We start from the raw sequence: 17,192 nt of genomic DNA, 5'->3' as shown, positions 1-17,192 counted from the left end.
AGGCGAGCGGTAGATTCTTATTACACATTAGGTGTATTTGGCAATAGGCACGTGTAAGCACAAGGCAGGTCTAGGTCGTGTAGAATACATGCAAATTTTTGTGCCTACGTGCCTGAGTCTATTCATTTTGATGGCTTTTTCTGAAGTTTTTGTTTTTCTGAATTTCATAGCGTCTTGCTTCAGAGCTCTAGGTAAAAATTTATGTCATCTTACTTGTTTCAAAATTGTCAACTTCCCTCCATTTCTTTGCATTTTCGTTGATTTGGTACCCATGAAACAAAGAAAACATACGGTTCTGTCAAGATAAATGAGTTTTTGTGTATGTTTCTTCGCGCACTGCTCACTTCCAAAACACAGGAAATAAGCAGATTTAATGAGAGACGCTGAGAAAATAGATACAAGAGAGCAAGAGGTGTCAAGTTAACATTTGTGGAATTTAGGTTAAACACGGAGGTATAAAGAGTGTTTCCGAGTCATGTACCTAATGGAAAGATGCACTGAAAAGATTGAAACTTCAAGGGTAGAAGTTGAGTTCCGTCGCTTCAATTTTCGTGGTGTCATAATCTAAATATTGGCTTTAACATGTTTCTTTTCAAAATTTAGTTGTAAACACCGATCCTCAAACTTCAGAATCTCTTCACTGTGACTCTGAAATCTACTAATCCTGCATAACCTTGCACACTTATTACCTCCACAATGTCTTCCTCCGGATAATCCCAATGTTTTACTTATTTCCACTTCATTAGATCCTCTACTCCCTCCTGCTGGCAACATGTTTCCAAATACTGTTACCGTATGCTTATGCCACGTAATAATTGGCTTGATTACGTCATGAAGTGGAATCTTCAATTTTATCTTGTCTCTCTGCAAAATGCACACTCTCTGTTCACAATTATCTTGGTTGTTTATTTTATCTTTAATTGAAATCTTCTTCAGGTGTTCGTGTTGGAGCAAAGCTCAAAGTGGCTGTAGAAGTTGGGTAAGTCTGAGTTTTTTTTTGGATTTACTGATAGAGGAAGTAGCACGATTCTGTCAAAATATATGCAACAAGGGGCGAGCAATGAGAGCAAAAATTTAGCAAACACAAAAATGTTTCTAATTTTTCAAAAAATTCACTTTGAATGTAGTCACATCTGATAACACTAGTGTTATTAGGAAATTGGAAAACATGTAGTCTCAGATTGGGCAATTCGTTGAGCAGTTGCCAGATAATATCACTGCAAAAACGTTATGTCCTAGACTTGACAATTCATTTAGGAAATCTTATTAAGGTGCCAGGAAGTTGTCAATACTAAAAGCTAAGACTAAACCCATACAAGTCCCTGATTCCATATCAAGATGGCACCTGTTAACTATAGATATTATCATAACATTCCCTCATCTAAATACATACTACTCTTCCCCCTTGAACGTGTCAATATACAGTGGCATGTGTGGATGAGCAAACAGGAAGTGTTTGCTGTAATCTCCAACTGTTTTCTCTCTCTTCACACTGCACAACCATAACAACATCTGACCGTAACCAGGTAAATGATGTAATAAATGTGGTAACACAGACTCTCGCATGTGTGAACAGTTGGGTGAGAAGACACAGGATAAGGATAAATATTAGGGAAGGGTGTGAGAAGTGTGCAGGAAGTGTAATTAGAAACACTAACTATTTATTATTTCAATTTGACTTTTGATTCTCGAAATTTGGTGAGAAATTTGGATAGGGCAATAGTTAAGGCGATCATGAATTAATATTTCAAAGTAAAGCAATTTGGGTGCGAATCTCTACAAACAATTTCCAGATTAATATTTTATCCATTGAACCATACTAATTTTAATTTTTTTTTTGTTTTTCCCTCATCAATATGTACATATATGGCATACCCGACCACTGCCAACTTTCCTTTTTTAGGGTTCCCCTAGGATATAAGTAATTTAACACCTTCTCGAGTTCCTGTCGGCATGCTAACCATCTAGCAAAGAAAGAGCAAGAGACACTCGGGTGCCTATTGTTCTTCTTTTTAGATCAAATGATGCCGAACGCATCGTAGTACTAATATTGTGGGTGTACTTGACACGTATGGACAAGGTGATACTGATGATGAGTCAACAGGTGGAGAAAGGTTAAGTGGCTAACTGGATACTTGGTTTTGCTTGTTAAATATATTTTGAGCTGGTGAATCCTTAGGCTTTTAAAATTCTGAAAACTATTAAAGGCACATCATGACAGTACATCATGACTAGGCTTCCAAAACACGCAGGAACGTCTTCAGACGAAAGTTCCTGCCTACCACATTATTTCTAGATATCAGCCGGTTACCGATCGAAGAAAATTCTTGAAGTCGAGAAAAGTCTCCTAGGATTATAGAAATTAGTGGCCCCTTATATTAGAGTTCCAACTCCCGGTAGATCTACATTTCCTTTAATCGAATAACTTCCTGTTGATTTGCCACCTGACATGTAAGTGACTTGTTCCCCTTGTCTCCTCTCAACTGTCATGTTTATGCACTATTATCTCCATTGAACAAGTGGATTAGAGATTAACGGCTTCCCGCATCGTGCATGTCTTCACTCTACAGTAATCCTTCCTACTTGACGTTCCTACCTGTCAAGTGCCATCAAAATATACATAGTTGGCAAAAAGTTTGTTAGGTTTTGAGATTAAAGGCGTAGATATTGTATTTGATTTTTGAATAAGCACAGTTTCGCTATGACTTGAAAAGTTTGGGATATTGAAAATCCATGGACGTCAAAAACTGATTTTTCTAGATATTGCACTGAATATAAAAGTAAAAATTGCGCAAATCATTGCTATTAAAAATCCTTGACCCAGCTTTCCGTGGAAGAAATTTTTGAAGAGATATTTTTCTCCGGTAAAAACTGGTAATGACTTTGCCTGACACGAGTGTGTTTAGCCTCACCAAAACGGAGATACAACGTATGGAAATATGGTGTTCCAATACAATTTTGTGCGTAATTGGTGCCACCATTTACTAGCTGGTACTAATCTGAGGTTAACCGTGACTCAACACCTTATGGTGTCCTAGAAACATTTGAAAGTTACAGACACGTTCTAGGTCTGGAGGTTTATGTACAAAAATGTTTACACAAATGAATTTTTTGTTGATCCTTGTAGACATCCTTTTGTACATTAAATTTGATGAAACGCCTTGCTTAAAATTCCATCAATTTTTATCTTCGAACGGATTAGCCTGACTTCGATCATGTTTTTTCAATGTCGAAATCTCAAAGAATATTCCCAAAACGTTCGATATTTTGTTCCTTTCTGTGTACTTCTCATTCTCACATCAATAAATCTCCAATCACTGTGGTAACAAGTCATCTATTTCTTATCCTCTAACACCCTCCTTCTCTCCTAGATTTTTTCGAAAACCTCTAGGTCTTCTGCCGTATGGAGGTGCCAGTGAGGGCGCGCGCGCGCGAAACGTGTGATATATCGTTGACCGGAGAGAGAAAGTAACTCGAATGATGTTACCCGTGTACCCTCATGTACTTTTTACATAAATCAGAATGTCAGCAACGACAACACCCGGGAAGCATTTGGGAAAAGAGGAAATAGTGACAAGGATCGATAGAATGGGAATGGGAACATTGCAAAGACTCATGTTTAAGTTACACTGACTCATCTTATAGAATTTCAAATTTTTTTAGAATAGACAGATAAATAATTACAGTTTCATAACTGAACGTATTCTAGCTCTATTTTTGTTTGATTTTTTTGTAATTTGCTGTGTAATTTCACCATGGGCTCTTAAATTCCGGTATGCGAGTAAAAAGGATCCAGCAAGAACCGTGAACTCTACGAGGAGATTTTTGAAACTTATGTAGTTTTTTTTAGTATTTTAAACTTGAAAAATCTGAATCTCGCTTGAAATTAGTTTATATTTCCAAAATATAGTGGTTTAAAAAAATATTTTTTTTGCAAAAAAAAAACTTATTGAAAACTGATAAATACTGTCGCAATTACACTCCGCACCGTAAAGTGGCATACATCGTCTGGACGACCGACACGCCGCAACGGCTATTTTTCCATATTAGTGAAAAAGTCAGAAACTCCGTGTGAGCATGAAAATTCAAAGTTCCAAATCTTTCCAAAATCGAATAAAATCCTAAAAATTTGTTGTGAATTTTCTGAAACTTTTCCCAAACCACTAAAATTCTGGATTATTCTGAATCCCTACCCATCGCACAGATTCTCAGCTTCCAGATGACTCATTATATTTCCGGTTATGTACGTAATTATAATTTTTCCTCCAGCTGACATTATTTTTCAGCGCTAATTTAATGATCTGGAACTATCATGTTTTCTTTAAGTTTTCAGACTTAGCCTCCAGCTATATAAATTGTTACTAACGCCTCATGCCATACCATAACAATTTTAGCACCACCTAGCAGATCACATGAGCCGATAAGACATGGGTCTACCCATCACCGCCAAAAAGAAACATCGTGCCGCCGCCTTTCCATATCCCATAAACACCCACTTTCGGGATCTGTCAAAAAGAAATGAAAATGGGCGCGACGCGCGGGTTTATTGGTAATTAGGAAACGAAGCGGCTAAGGTGGTAAGATCATGGTGACAGGTGGGTTGGGAGATAGATAACAGATCATGTACTCTTTTTATTGAGGTGAGATGGTTTTTTTTTTGAGAAAGCACGGTTGTTCATAGATTATGATTAAGTGGATTCATTTAATTGCAATTTAGCCACAGTAAAGCTTGTAGTAAGTTTGCTGACATGGAACATCCATTATCTTCAAGACCTTTCCAAAAAAGCATTATAATTGTACCCATCTTGTTACTTAACAACTAACCATAACAAAAACCATTTGCTGCACACTTAAAGATAATGATCTGCCGACAAAAAAGGGGCCACATGCTGTGAAAACTTATAATTGGGCGGGCGGAAACTGTTTTAGGATGCGTGCAAAATTATGATGTCATTTTCGAGGCGAATTGTGGGGGAAAAGTTTTAGAGCATAAATTGTTTGAGCTTCTAGAAACTTGTATAATGTCGGTCGCTCTGCGGAAGCATGTTAATAAAAGCTGATTCTAAACACGCAGAAAAATTGTCGTCTGCTCTTGGACACCTGGGATAGGTCGGCTGCTTCTGAAACCTCGGGAGGTGTCTAGCGCCAGAAAAAATCCCTGAACATGTCGGTGGAAACCTGGAAGTTGTCGGCTGCAACTGAAAAGCTTCTTCAAAATTTATTTTAAAAAAGCAACATTTTATTTACAATTAGAAATTTACACCAAGAAACATATATCAAAAAAGCTTAACGACTTGTATTTTACTTTTTCCTTGCAGAGCAACCAAAGTTGCTTTTGTTGATTTATTTGAGCAATTTGCCAAGATTTGCAAAATTTCAAATTTTTTCAAATTCTAAAACTCAACAGGCAGCTTTTTTTCGACCAAATGACCATTAACACTCTTATCACTACAAGCCTCTCCATGTGTCCAACTTAATGTCTGGAGACTGATAAGAAAACTGAAAAAAAAAACGGAAAAAGTGCATTTTTCAGAAGAGACCACCCGGACGACTGAAACTGCCCGAAATTCGACACAGGTTTTGGAGAAAGGTGACTATTTTTCTTCTCAAATATTTACGAATCGGAAATGATATGAGACTAAATTCTAACCTACATATGTTTTTTTTCAAAAATAAGTTTCTACTCATTTCCGGTCCTCAACACTTTTTCTCATGTTTCTTCCGTCCTCTCGTTTTCCAATTTTTCAATTCACTGCGTCTCTCCATTCTTCATACTCTTATAATCTATGGGGCGGAGTCTAATTTCTCCCCAAGAACGGCGGCGCGTGTCGATGAGTTAAGGATGGTTGAGAGTGGGGATACGGTAGCTGGACCGCCCACTGAGATATGGGAGGAGTCGAGAGAGGAACGGAATGAGGAAAGAAAATGTCTTCTTGAGAGATGCAAAAAAAGTAACATGGCTTTTGATGATACGATAAGAAGTTTCCTTTTTTTTAATTCTTTGAACCTTTTTCTATAAAACCCTTTTTTCTGCTGAATCTCAAAACATTAATCTACTGATTTTCTAATATTTTTTTTGCAATCCACGTCGCGCAATTAAACATATTTCCGTGATGAGACCCATAAGTAATATTGTGATATTTTTGAAACAGGCCTTCAAAAAAAAACTGTGTGCTACTTGCAAATTTTGCGGTCCGCACATCGTTTCTGCTTTTCACTTCTGGGAACGGCCTATTATCAATATCCGAAAAAAAATTACTAAATATATTGCTTCTAATATTTATTCAAACCCCTATTAGCCTTAATAGGGGGGCCCTAATAGCCTTAAATTATAATTTTTAGGCTCCAGGCGCTCCGTAAAATGTGATCTACAAAACCTTTTAAATTTTTGTGAAGTATACAAAAATGTATACTTAAAAAATGTAACTTTATTTCCCAAATAAATTCCTTGCAGAACTAATTTCCAAGCAATCAAATTGATTGTGTCTCAAATAAGTGTGCCTTTTTTCTGTTTTTCTCCTATTACCTAACATGTTAATGATAGGGTAGATGTGAGATGAACTCTCCACACCTGTTGACACCTTATGTCTCATTTCATGGTATGTTACGGTACCTCTTCTTTTTGGGTCACGCATTTTTGGAATTGGCGGGGCAGAAATTGAGTTTAATTGGTTTATTGGGTGGGGCGAAGCAACATTGAAACAATTTTGGAGATAGGTTTGAGTTTTAACTATAGCTTGATTTCCAATCATTTTCTAATTTTTTATAATCAAACTAAAAATTAATAAAACTCGAGAATCCTGACTTTGGAGCCTTTAAACTAGCTCGGCAGTACTTTCACTATTAACACCCTTTCTTGTTTTTGGTTTAACAATTCCGGTTGGTGGTCCTTATAACAATAACCTTTTTGTACCCCCCGCTGACTTTTTTAATAAAGTGTTAAGAAATAAGACTTGCACACTAATGTTTCCTGGGAACTGTTCGATCTTTTGGTAGCTAACTTTTTATCCTTTTATTTTTACTTCTTCATTATAACCCTTATCAAACTTACTTTTTAAAAAACGCGCATTGCTCCAAAATCCGTAATGCTGTAGATCTCCAGCAGCGTGTAGATAGTTCGAAGACCCGACAATTTCTCAATTTACCCGACTTCAAAATTCGTTTTAATTCGCTTTCAATACGGCCACCCACTGTGCAAAAAGCGATCGAAAAGAAGCGAGGGAAAGTAGTTGAGAATATGATGTCCAGTGTTGAAGGACGAGATTTTGCATAACCCTTTTAACTTTGGTGTCTGAAAAAATTTCAAAGTAGAAAACCTTGTAGAAAACCTTTAATTTGAAAAGAGTTAAATTTGTAACGTTCAAACAAAAACAGAGTAGAATTATATTCAATGTGTGCAACTTTGGATATTTTTACAGTTTATGCTGAAAAATTTCGAGACTTGTTTTAGGGATTATATCATTGAAATTATCAATACGTCTTTACAATTAGTTTGTTCACTTGAATGGAAAACTAATACAAATGTACAACTTTCGATGTATAGAAATGTGATATGCAACTTTTTTTAAATTTATCAAATATCTTCGGGGTACATTAGCCCGCCATTTGAGCATTTGAATCAAAATCATGTTGTGCTATTACAGCTAATTCAAAAATGATCACAAATTTGCCACTATAGCATTTAGATTTTATTTCAGTTTAAGACAATCTTCGTTGAAACCTAGATTGTTAAAAGTATTCGTCTTTTTCTCCCAAACCGCATTTTCTCGATATTCAACCATAATCGTATTGATCTCGACCCTGAACATTGCATTCCACTGACTTTTTTCCTTCAATTTCCAGCTGCTACTGACTGCTACAACTACTACCATTTACATATATCGAGAAGAGAGTGAAGCAGGCAAGAGGTTAAGTGGCTTGAATGTGAGGTCGTCGCGCAATCGAACCGGTTATTTCAAAATGAATGACTTCTTCTGCTTCTCGGTGTCATCTGAAGCGATTGGCATCAAATGTAAAAGAGTATGAGAGTATGGTAGTAGGCATGTTAGTGGTCGAGAATTAACTATACGCCTACTTTGGAGACTTTTTGGTACTTTTTAGTTTTATGATTTCGATTCACTTTATTTAATATTGAAACGAAACTTTGTCTTTTGAAGCTAATATTACTAGTGCTCTGATGAATTGTATCATATTTAACTGTAGGAGCTCTAATTAGTGGCGTACTCACTAATTTATCCCAGTCCGTATCAGACCAATAATTATTAGCCGTGTCATTCTACCTTCCCTCTTCTGAATAGTTTCTTTTTGACTCATCCTCAATGCCCTTTTGCTGCAAAATTTTCAATGAATCAGTTAATCAAATGAGATAACGCTTGTCACGTTCGATACCAGATCAGGGTTTTTTGGCCAGTCACGCTGTTTCTATGTATGACCTTAGCGGAGTGTGAGATTTAGAGGAAGCTGTCTGCCAATCGGACGTCTGATTTCGAAGTCAGTATTTCACGAAGGTATATAGGTATACCTTTTATGTTACCATTTCGTGTCCTGTGTTTTCTCTTTTTCATTTCATTCTAAAAATGCGGTAGATAGGTATTTAGGCGCTGGAAATTCGCCAACAACTTCTAGCCAAAGTTCGAACCAAAAACGGTTTAGAAGTTAAGCAAGAATTGGGCAAGATTTTGATTAAAACACCCCAAGCCTTCTCAAAAAACGTATTACCGATCTGTAACCCAAACTTGACAAGAATTACTTAGTAAGTAAGTAAGTAACTCTCTTGGGTTAATTTTTTGGGCGCGGTCTAACAAAAGTCTTGCTCAACTGTCGCCAAATCTACTAAACCTTTTTTGGGTCAAAATTGGGAAAGAAGTTGCCGCCAAGGGCCGAGCGGGTAGATATGAAATAAAAAAAATGAATAGGTAATAACTTGTACATACTTTAGCATATAGCGTCATCCCAACTTCTGATTACTTGCCTGGAAAACGAATTCGTAAAAGTACATACTTTCGTCCAACGTTCTCTTACTCACTTTCTGATAATATTATGTTATTCTGTGTAGAGTTTGTTTTTTTGTTGATTGGTGATGTTTCATTTCATTACAAAATGTTTCACATTACAATTTTAAAATTTTACAAAACGTTTCAAAAAGTGTGTAACTAGTAGTACTTCTATTACCACTTATAGTTGAGAAAGCCAGTTTCAGCTGCAAAATCACGAGACATGGTATATTAGACTGTAAATAAAAAATTGGTGAGTTAACAGAGTGTCATTTTAGAAAACAACACTTTTTTGGTGATCGTCTACCTTTCAAGTCTGTACTAAACTTTTGAGAATTGAGCAACTCTGTAAATTTTGTTACATTTTCTGACTTTCTTATCGCCTGCCCAGTGATATCTTCTCGTGTTTGACCCACTATGGATCATCATCATCATTTTTATTTGAATCAAAATCATCGCGCATCTTCCTCTCTACAACACCTACTTTCCCCGGGGCGGGAGGCAGAAAAGATTGCTAAATAGATTATGTGTGACTATGGAAGACGTAGAAGACACACGGGAAGTAGATGAAGAGAAAGGTGAAGCTGAGAAATTGAACGAGAATCGAAAGAGAAAAGAAACACAGTTTACCCTTTCTTTTTCTTTTCTCTTACTTTTTGGTTTTTTTTATTTGTTTTTTTTAAGTTTTGATGTCCGAAATATATAATCCTGCTGACATGCTCATAATTATTAAAATGTTTCAACAAAATTAACGGCCAACTGTAACTCAAGTGCAAGAAGTTTTTGAATAATTGTTCTTCATAATTTCAAAAGATTCTGTATGTTTCAACAGAAACAAACTATCAAAAACAAGGTCCGCTCTGCCGCTCTGCCATTAGAGGTAAACTTGTGGTTTCACAATAATTATAGATATATCCGAAACTTTAGAATTATGTATATAGTTTTTCAGATAATTTCACAAGTGACAAATAACAGTCAATAATAGATTTTTACCTCACTAGACATCTCCACGTTTGCCGTCTTCTCACCTTTTTTCCCGCCTCGTGCCCTCTCTTGAGCCGATATTTACTAATCGATATCCTATGTAAAAGACACCGGCAAGTTGGTACCATACACTCCCATTTGTCATCTTGCCGCCTTGCAAAGGTTTTTTTTTTAATGTTTAGTATACTTTTGAAGATGTACCAAATTTTTGGATTTTGTAGTTTTGATTAAATAGTCAATTAAAACTGCATTTAGCTTTTTAGTGAGTTTTAAAGTTTTTTGAGGCATGATTGTAAATACTTGGTAAAATTAGAAATCAATTTTTTGAAACGTTCTATGCTTTGATGTCTGAAAATCTAATTTTTTGTAATTTTATTCAAAGAGATTGTTGACCAATATCGTGACCTCCCTTCTCTAAAAAAATTTCAGTGTTATGTTCTCTTGTATCTGAAACTGTTTTTTGTTGCTGTTGTAATACAAGACAGCTTTCCCTCCTTCCTCTCATTTCTTCAAGTCAGTAGCCGTCTTCCTCTCGATGATCTCGAGACACTTTCACCTCTTCTGCCCCCTCTTTTGCCCCTTCCTGAGTTGAGAACCGGTTCCAAATTCTGCCGATTTGCGATTCTCTCTCTCTCCTTCTGCGCATCAGAAGCTGAAGGCATCACCGAGCGTCGAGACTGTGAACACTTTTCCTCTTTTCTACCTCCAAAAAGTTACATAATACAGTTTTTTTGGAGGAAAGGTGTAAGGGGGCAGAAGTCATGATTCATTCGAGAGTGAACGCTAAATGAGATGAGGAGAAGGAAAAGCTGGTTTCGAAGAAGGATCAAGGTTACTGTAGTTATCAAGTAACCACTTGATCATAGGTTTTAGTTTGGAGTGTGCTAGTCTAGCAGAATTGCACATAACTTTCGATATCGTTGGGCACATATTTTGACTGTTTTAGAGTCGCCATGTGCATATAGTGCCCGACTTCGTTGACGATCTGTACATCGTGCATCGTAATGTCTATGAGGTACCTGCTGAAAGCATGACAAATTAACTGTGTAGGCAAAAGTTAGGAGCTCTTTTCTTTAGAAATAAGCATATTTGAGAGTTTCTTCAGTTAAAGTTAACCCAATATTTTGTTGTTACTTTTTTGATATCGAACATGGCAAGGTTTTTCACGGTCAGAGATTTTGAAATGTTCCAAAAAATACCAAAGTATGCATCAAAAATATAAGCCACCTTTTTTCAGTTCATTTAAGAATCTATTAGAATTAGAAATCTATGTTTGTCTAGATACCTTGCTTATTTCTCATTGGAAATACAATTATCTTTGTTATATTCAGAATTTCAATAGTTGAGTTTCATGTCTAACTCATCCCAAAATTCTTGTTTATCCAATTTCCCATGCAATCTAGCCACCTCAATGTACCAAGTTACTTGCCTCCTTTCGGAACTCTGCCGCAAATAACTTGGCACCTCGTGGTCCTTTGCAAAGTGCCGTAGAGGCGGTCTAGACACGCCTTTTTCAGGACGGGAGGCGGTGGTTGTAAGGAGGAAGATATACTTGTTACCATTTAGTTTTTCTCATTTCTGTTTTCTTGGCACCCTTTTTGATATTCTTTTCTATATAGTATTGTTTCACTTTCTGTACTTGGGTTTCCAAGATGAATGCTCTCTAAATGTGTCAAACCTTTTGCTCTCTGAAAACTTCCATTTCCAAACCATTTCTCTCATGACATGCCAATCTACCGTACATATACACACAGTAGTAGTACATCATCTCGTTTGGCCAATGCCAATTACAATTACCAAATGTCAAACCATTACATCATGCGAGAAGCCTCACTACCGCACTCTCGAAGTACACAGCTTCTGCTTCATTCTCCTACTTCGTTTTTGCCCCTTTCTAAAAATACCAGTTTTCTGATGCTTCTCCCCCTTATTCTATTGTGTTGTATTGTTATGTCATCACTCTTGTCATTGGGTTGTACAACATCCCTTTTCTCGAGAGAGAGAGAGAGAAATGAAAATGAGACAGAAAGGCAGTTTGACCTGATCATCTCGAAGAAGAATCAGTCAGGCTTATCATCAAAAATTGAATAGATTAAGCTCCTACGGTCATTTGCTAATTAACTTATCCAGCTAGAATCGTGGTAGTCATGATTGTTGATATTTAAGTTCTTATTTTGAATTTTTTCCTTTCTTGCCGTCTCTCTCCTTTTCCATACTTTTGCACATGTTCCAGCTTTTCTCCAGGAAAAAATTATCAGTGCTGGCTCTTATCAGTAAGCAAGTGACCGGCAACTAGAACCCTGCTTTACTATTACTTGAAAGTTTCTAATTGTATAGTTGGTTACGTTTCTTTTTGGAAAAGTATACTCTTGGTAGATTCTACCGTATACTTGTATCCTAAAGTATACTGTACTAAAGATACACTGAACGCCACCTTGTCTATCTCCTCGTAGAAATCTCTCATGGAAACGGATCGTAGACATCTTTGAATCTCTTATTCTCTCTAACTCTCGTTCTTTTTGGATTTTCCCTATATTTTCTGCCGAAATTCGGTCTCCTGAATTTCACTTTCTCTTACCTTTCTCTTTTAATTTTTCCACTTTCCGTTTCAACAATATTATTTTTCGTATTACTTTTTATTTCAGATATCAAATGGATCTCCAAAAACCGCCCAACTTCATGCTGGATTGTGGAATGGCTCCGCATATGATGCCGCCGATTAACTGGGCTGCGGCCGCAATTGCAGTAGCCTCATCGACTTCTGGAGCCACAAATGCCACATCGTCTAACTCGGTTGCCACGTCACAACAATTACAACATCATCCATATGGGACAGCAGCTGGAGGCTATAAGGTTTGTGATACGGTTTTTTTGGTTGTAAATATTGAAACAATGGGCTTTACACTTTGATAAGTGATAAGCTGTCAAAAGGACATCAGGAAGTGGACACAGCCCTTTTTGTAATAATTTTTTAGTAAACAAGGTAATAAATTTAGTAAAAACAAAAAACATGATACTTTGCACTGGTCATCTTGTTATCTTATTTTTTGAAACTTCTAGAGTGGAAGAGCAACAAATTTGAAAACTCTTTTCTTATCAGTTACTTGACATTTGCACTTTTAGAAATGTTCTCAACCTAGAAGTACCAAAAAATTAAAAATTGCTCTGAAACAAATCCATACATTTTCAGCATGCACAACAAGCGATTCCCAAATCAGTGACCCCGTATTCGGATGCAACAAATTGCAAAAAGTCATCAAATCACATCAAGCGACCAATGAACGCTTTTATGGTTTGGTCTCAAATGGAACGGAGAAAGATTTGTGAGCATCAGCCAGATATGCATAATGCAGAAATCAGTAAGCAATTGGGAAGTCGTTGGAGAAGTTTGACTGATGAGGAAAAAGCTCCATTTGTTGCTGAAGCTGAGAGACTCAGAGTTTGTCATATGCAGGTTAGTATGGGAGAATATAGTTTAATTCAATTCAATATTGATACCGAATTTTCTATATAAGTAAGAAATACAGTAATAATTTTTGAACAAGTGTATTTTCACTAAATAATTTCAAAACGTATTGTGCTGATAATAGAGGCTTCATACCAATCAAAAGTTTTCCGTAATCGGCATTTTCGGAAATTCAAAAATACGACAATTATCGAGTTCAAAAAAGTTAAAAAAAAAGAGAATAATTTGAAAAAAAAATTTGAATTTTGAACGAAAAACAAATTTCTACTATAGTCAGTGTAGGAGGTAGGTGAAACAATATAAGCTTTTCATTAAAAACTAAAAATTCCAATATTTTATTTTTGGTGATTTTCCGAATCTCAGAAATTTTTAAATATTCGACGTTTTTGGCAACTGCCAAATTATCAAATTTTAGAATATTCAAATAGTAGCTTACCTCTGTGCCACACAGGAAATACTGTAACCGGATTTTTCGAATAATTGTATTGTAATTTTAAATTTTTTCAGGAATATCCAGACTACAAATACAAGCCACGCAAGAAGCCAAAGAAGAATCCAGATGGAACACTTCAGCAGCCAGCTCAACCCCAAGCTCCACAACAGCAACAGGCCCCACCACGTGGAGCATCACCACAGGCTCGTCAACGAAAACGTCCAAACACAGATCAACAGTCAGAAACACAACAATTCCAAAACTTTAAATCAGTGAAAGTGGAGCAAGATTGGATGGGAAATGCTCATATGAGTCATGCACAAAAGATGCCATTTCATCCATCGTATCCATCACCTTCCGAGTTTGGACATGCTCCGTTGACACCTGAATCTGGATTTTATGATGACTATTTTACACAGCAACATCATCAACAGCATTTTGCATCACAACATCATAATTCGGCAGGAAGTCCCCTCAGAATGGTTAGTTTTTATAGATCACGAAATGCTTGGAAAATTCAATATTTTCAGACGAATCTTGGTATGGACATGGGAATGCCACCACAAATGATGGGGCATAATTCGGGATTTGGAGCTGGTAATCATCCTTTCTACTTGCACACTTCACCACCATCAGTTGATCAGGTACGGGTTGTCTCTTTTGCATGAGATTTTGTTTGAAGCACTTTTTGTTTGGGAGTACGGTAGGATGTAGTGGCTAAAAATTTAGAAAATTGCCAAATTTTATTTTCTGAAAGGTGGGGAATTTTATCTTAAAGAAAATAATTAATCACTCAAAATACTTTATATTTGTCAAAATTTTCAATCAAAGTTTTGCAAATTATCAAATTTCCGAAGAAATTTAACTTTATGAGAAATTGTTCGAGCCCTTAGAATTTATAGAAACACTTACTTGTGATTCAATTTTTACTTAGGTTTAGTACTTAAAACCCGTTGACTGTAAATTTTAAAAAAAGTTCAAAAATTTTTGAATTTTTCTGAAGTGGATTAAGTAGTTTCTAATACATTGTCGATATTTCATCTTTTATATTGAAAAACATTTAAATCATAAAATTCTTAGTACTGGCCATTGGATTTTGAAAATTTATATTATTAGTCCTTTTAGCGTAAATCCTACCGTACTCCATTTTCCACTACAATCCCTTCCCAGCATCCATGCTTAACATCCTAATAACCGCTTGTTTTCCTTCAGATACCTAACCCAATGATTCAGAATCATAATCTTTATAACATGTACCACTTCGCACCATCACCAGCACCAACTTCAACACCACCAGCACAATATCCTCATGAAATGTTCAAAACTCATGAGTTTCAGGACGACATGCGTAGTCTATCGTCTGGATCTTCGGGATACGCCGACTGTAGTGCTTCTGAACAATCAACGTCATCACCAAACTCGGCGGGAGTCGTCACAATGGCTACGGCCGCTACGACTACAACACATTTGGATGACCTGGAGCAGATTTGTCCAACTGTAACCACAGGCGAGCTGGTCAATTATCCATGGAGCGATGCATTGGGAATTGATATTAATTTTTCTTGAATATTTCAGACAAGTTTTTTTTTGAAAACTTCTGAAAGTTCGGGTAGTAAGTAGATCGCTACGTCCAAATGTTTTTTTTCACTGTTTCTTCTGAAAGCCCAACATTTTCTGCTCCTACCTCAATTCTAGCCTCTCCCCTGAAACAATTCTCTCTTTATCTCTCTCCAACAATTTTCGAGTGTCCCTTTAGTCCGGTCTTAGTACCTTTTAATCCCCAGCATTTTCTAGTTATTTACCACCTTTTTCTGTATTTTTCTCTTTGTTTTCCAGTATTTCCTCAACAAATCCAAGCGATTGTATTCTTTCATTTCTTGAAACCCTAAGAGTATTTCTACAAATCCAAAAAGTAATTCACTAATTTCAAATTGAAAGTATTCTTCTACAAAAGTATCGTCCCCATTTCTTTACCCATTTTTATCCTCTCCCAGCTTTACCGAGCCAGTTTTCATTCGTTCTTTCAACTTTCATCGATTACCCAATTCGCCGTTGTACTTGAAAAAAAAAATTTCTGAGATTTCAAGCACGAAATTATGATTGTATATGTTGAACACTTCCCCCCATCCCCTGCCCTCTACAATATGCCAAATGTAGCTACCCTTTTTCCCAAACCTGAAGAAATATTTATTCTCTTGTTCATCTCTAAATATCTCTTATCCTTTTTCACTCATCTTTCCAAATTTTCAGTATTGAATGAATTTCTTCCTCTTGATTTCATTTATTATTGATTGATTTATGTTTGTCTCCTTTTTCTGAGCAATAAAAATCATTTAAAAAATTAACTTGTTTTTGATTTCAAAATACATAGATTTGTGGAAATAATATACGTTTAATTAATTTTTTCTGTTCTGTAAATTAAAATTCAGGTAAATACCTAGCAATTTTCTACTATTAATTAGTTATTGGCAGCTGCGGCAAGTGTGTGACACAAATTGAAAAAACTTCCCTAAATAATGTCTCGTAAACAGTCTCGTAAAATATGTATGACATATTACAATTTAACATAACAGTTCAATCCTGGCCTGAAATCAATTTTTGTGCTGGTAGAACAATTGCTCCGTGAATACTGCAATAACCGAGCAGTCGGGAAGCCGCTTTTCTGGAACCTCTTGTTTTTTTTTGCAATGTCATTCTCGGAATTTTGGCACTTTTCTGAAACCTGCTTTAAAAAGTCACACCCTGTTTTTGGCTCCAACAGCTTTGAAAAAAAAACAACCTTCAAATAAATAGTGCATTCTATCATCCGTCCTTCACAACCTCAACTTGTCGGCATGTTTCTTTTTCTCTTTTTTTCTTTATTTTATCTTTCGTTCCAAATATTGGACATCAATTTCCGACATTTCGAAAGTTCTTTTCCCCAATTTATCGCAACTCAAAATCTTCAAAAAGTTCTTCTAAATTACTAAATCACACCGACCTCCAACGACGTTAACGGTCGTCAAACGAACCGGGTAAATTCTAAGATTGGCATCTCGAACACGCGACCGGCGCACGACCGTTTTTTTTGTTTGAATTGCAAAAAAAAAGACGAACCGAGTTGTTTTTTAAGTCGGGAAAGGGATTCAGTAGCACTCCTACATAATGATCGAATTGCAAGCAAGACCAACAGAGTCAATACTGTATAAACATCCTGATTACATGAATTAAAAAAACAAACCCTTAAAAACAAATCGAAACGCATTGATGATCCATGAAAGCTATGCTGATGTAACAAATCCTTCCTCTCCCACCCAAGAAACAAGTTTCATCCGAA

General features: G+C 36.3%; 1 protein-coding gene and 1 non-coding gene across 2 annotated transcripts; one reads left to right on the top strand and one right to left on the bottom strand.

The window, feature by feature from the left end:
• Window positions 1-4,380: 4,380 nt before the first annotated feature.
• Window positions 4,381-4,520, bottom strand: C32E12.7. Its single transcript, NR_050106.1, has one exon. It is a non-coding gene; the product is annotated as an Unclassified non-coding RNA C32E12.7 (non-coding RNA).
• An 8,102-nt stretch (window positions 4,521-12,622) lies between these two features.
• Window positions 12,623-16,221, top strand: sem-2 (Transcription factor sem-2). The gene is made up of 5 exons (NM_170859.7): window positions 12,623-12,830; window positions 13,168-13,431; window positions 13,951-14,358; window positions 14,407-14,520; window positions 15,215-16,221. The coding sequence occupies exons 1-5, from the start codon at window positions 12,630-12,632 to the stop codon at window positions 15,440-15,442; spliced, it is 1,215 nt and encodes a 404-aa protein (NP_740846.1). The 5' UTR covers window positions 12,623-12,629; the 3' UTR covers window positions 15,443-16,221.
• The last annotated feature ends 971 nt before the right edge of the window (window positions 16,222-17,192 follow it).

The sequence above is a fragment of the Caenorhabditis elegans genome, chromosome I (genome assembly GCF_000002985.6).
Source record: "Caenorhabditis elegans chromosome I".
In the NCBI taxonomy this organism is placed as follows: domain Eukaryota; kingdom Metazoa; phylum Nematoda; class Chromadorea; order Rhabditida; family Rhabditidae; genus Caenorhabditis; species Caenorhabditis elegans.
This window is presented reverse-complemented; position numbering and strand designations above follow the sequence as displayed.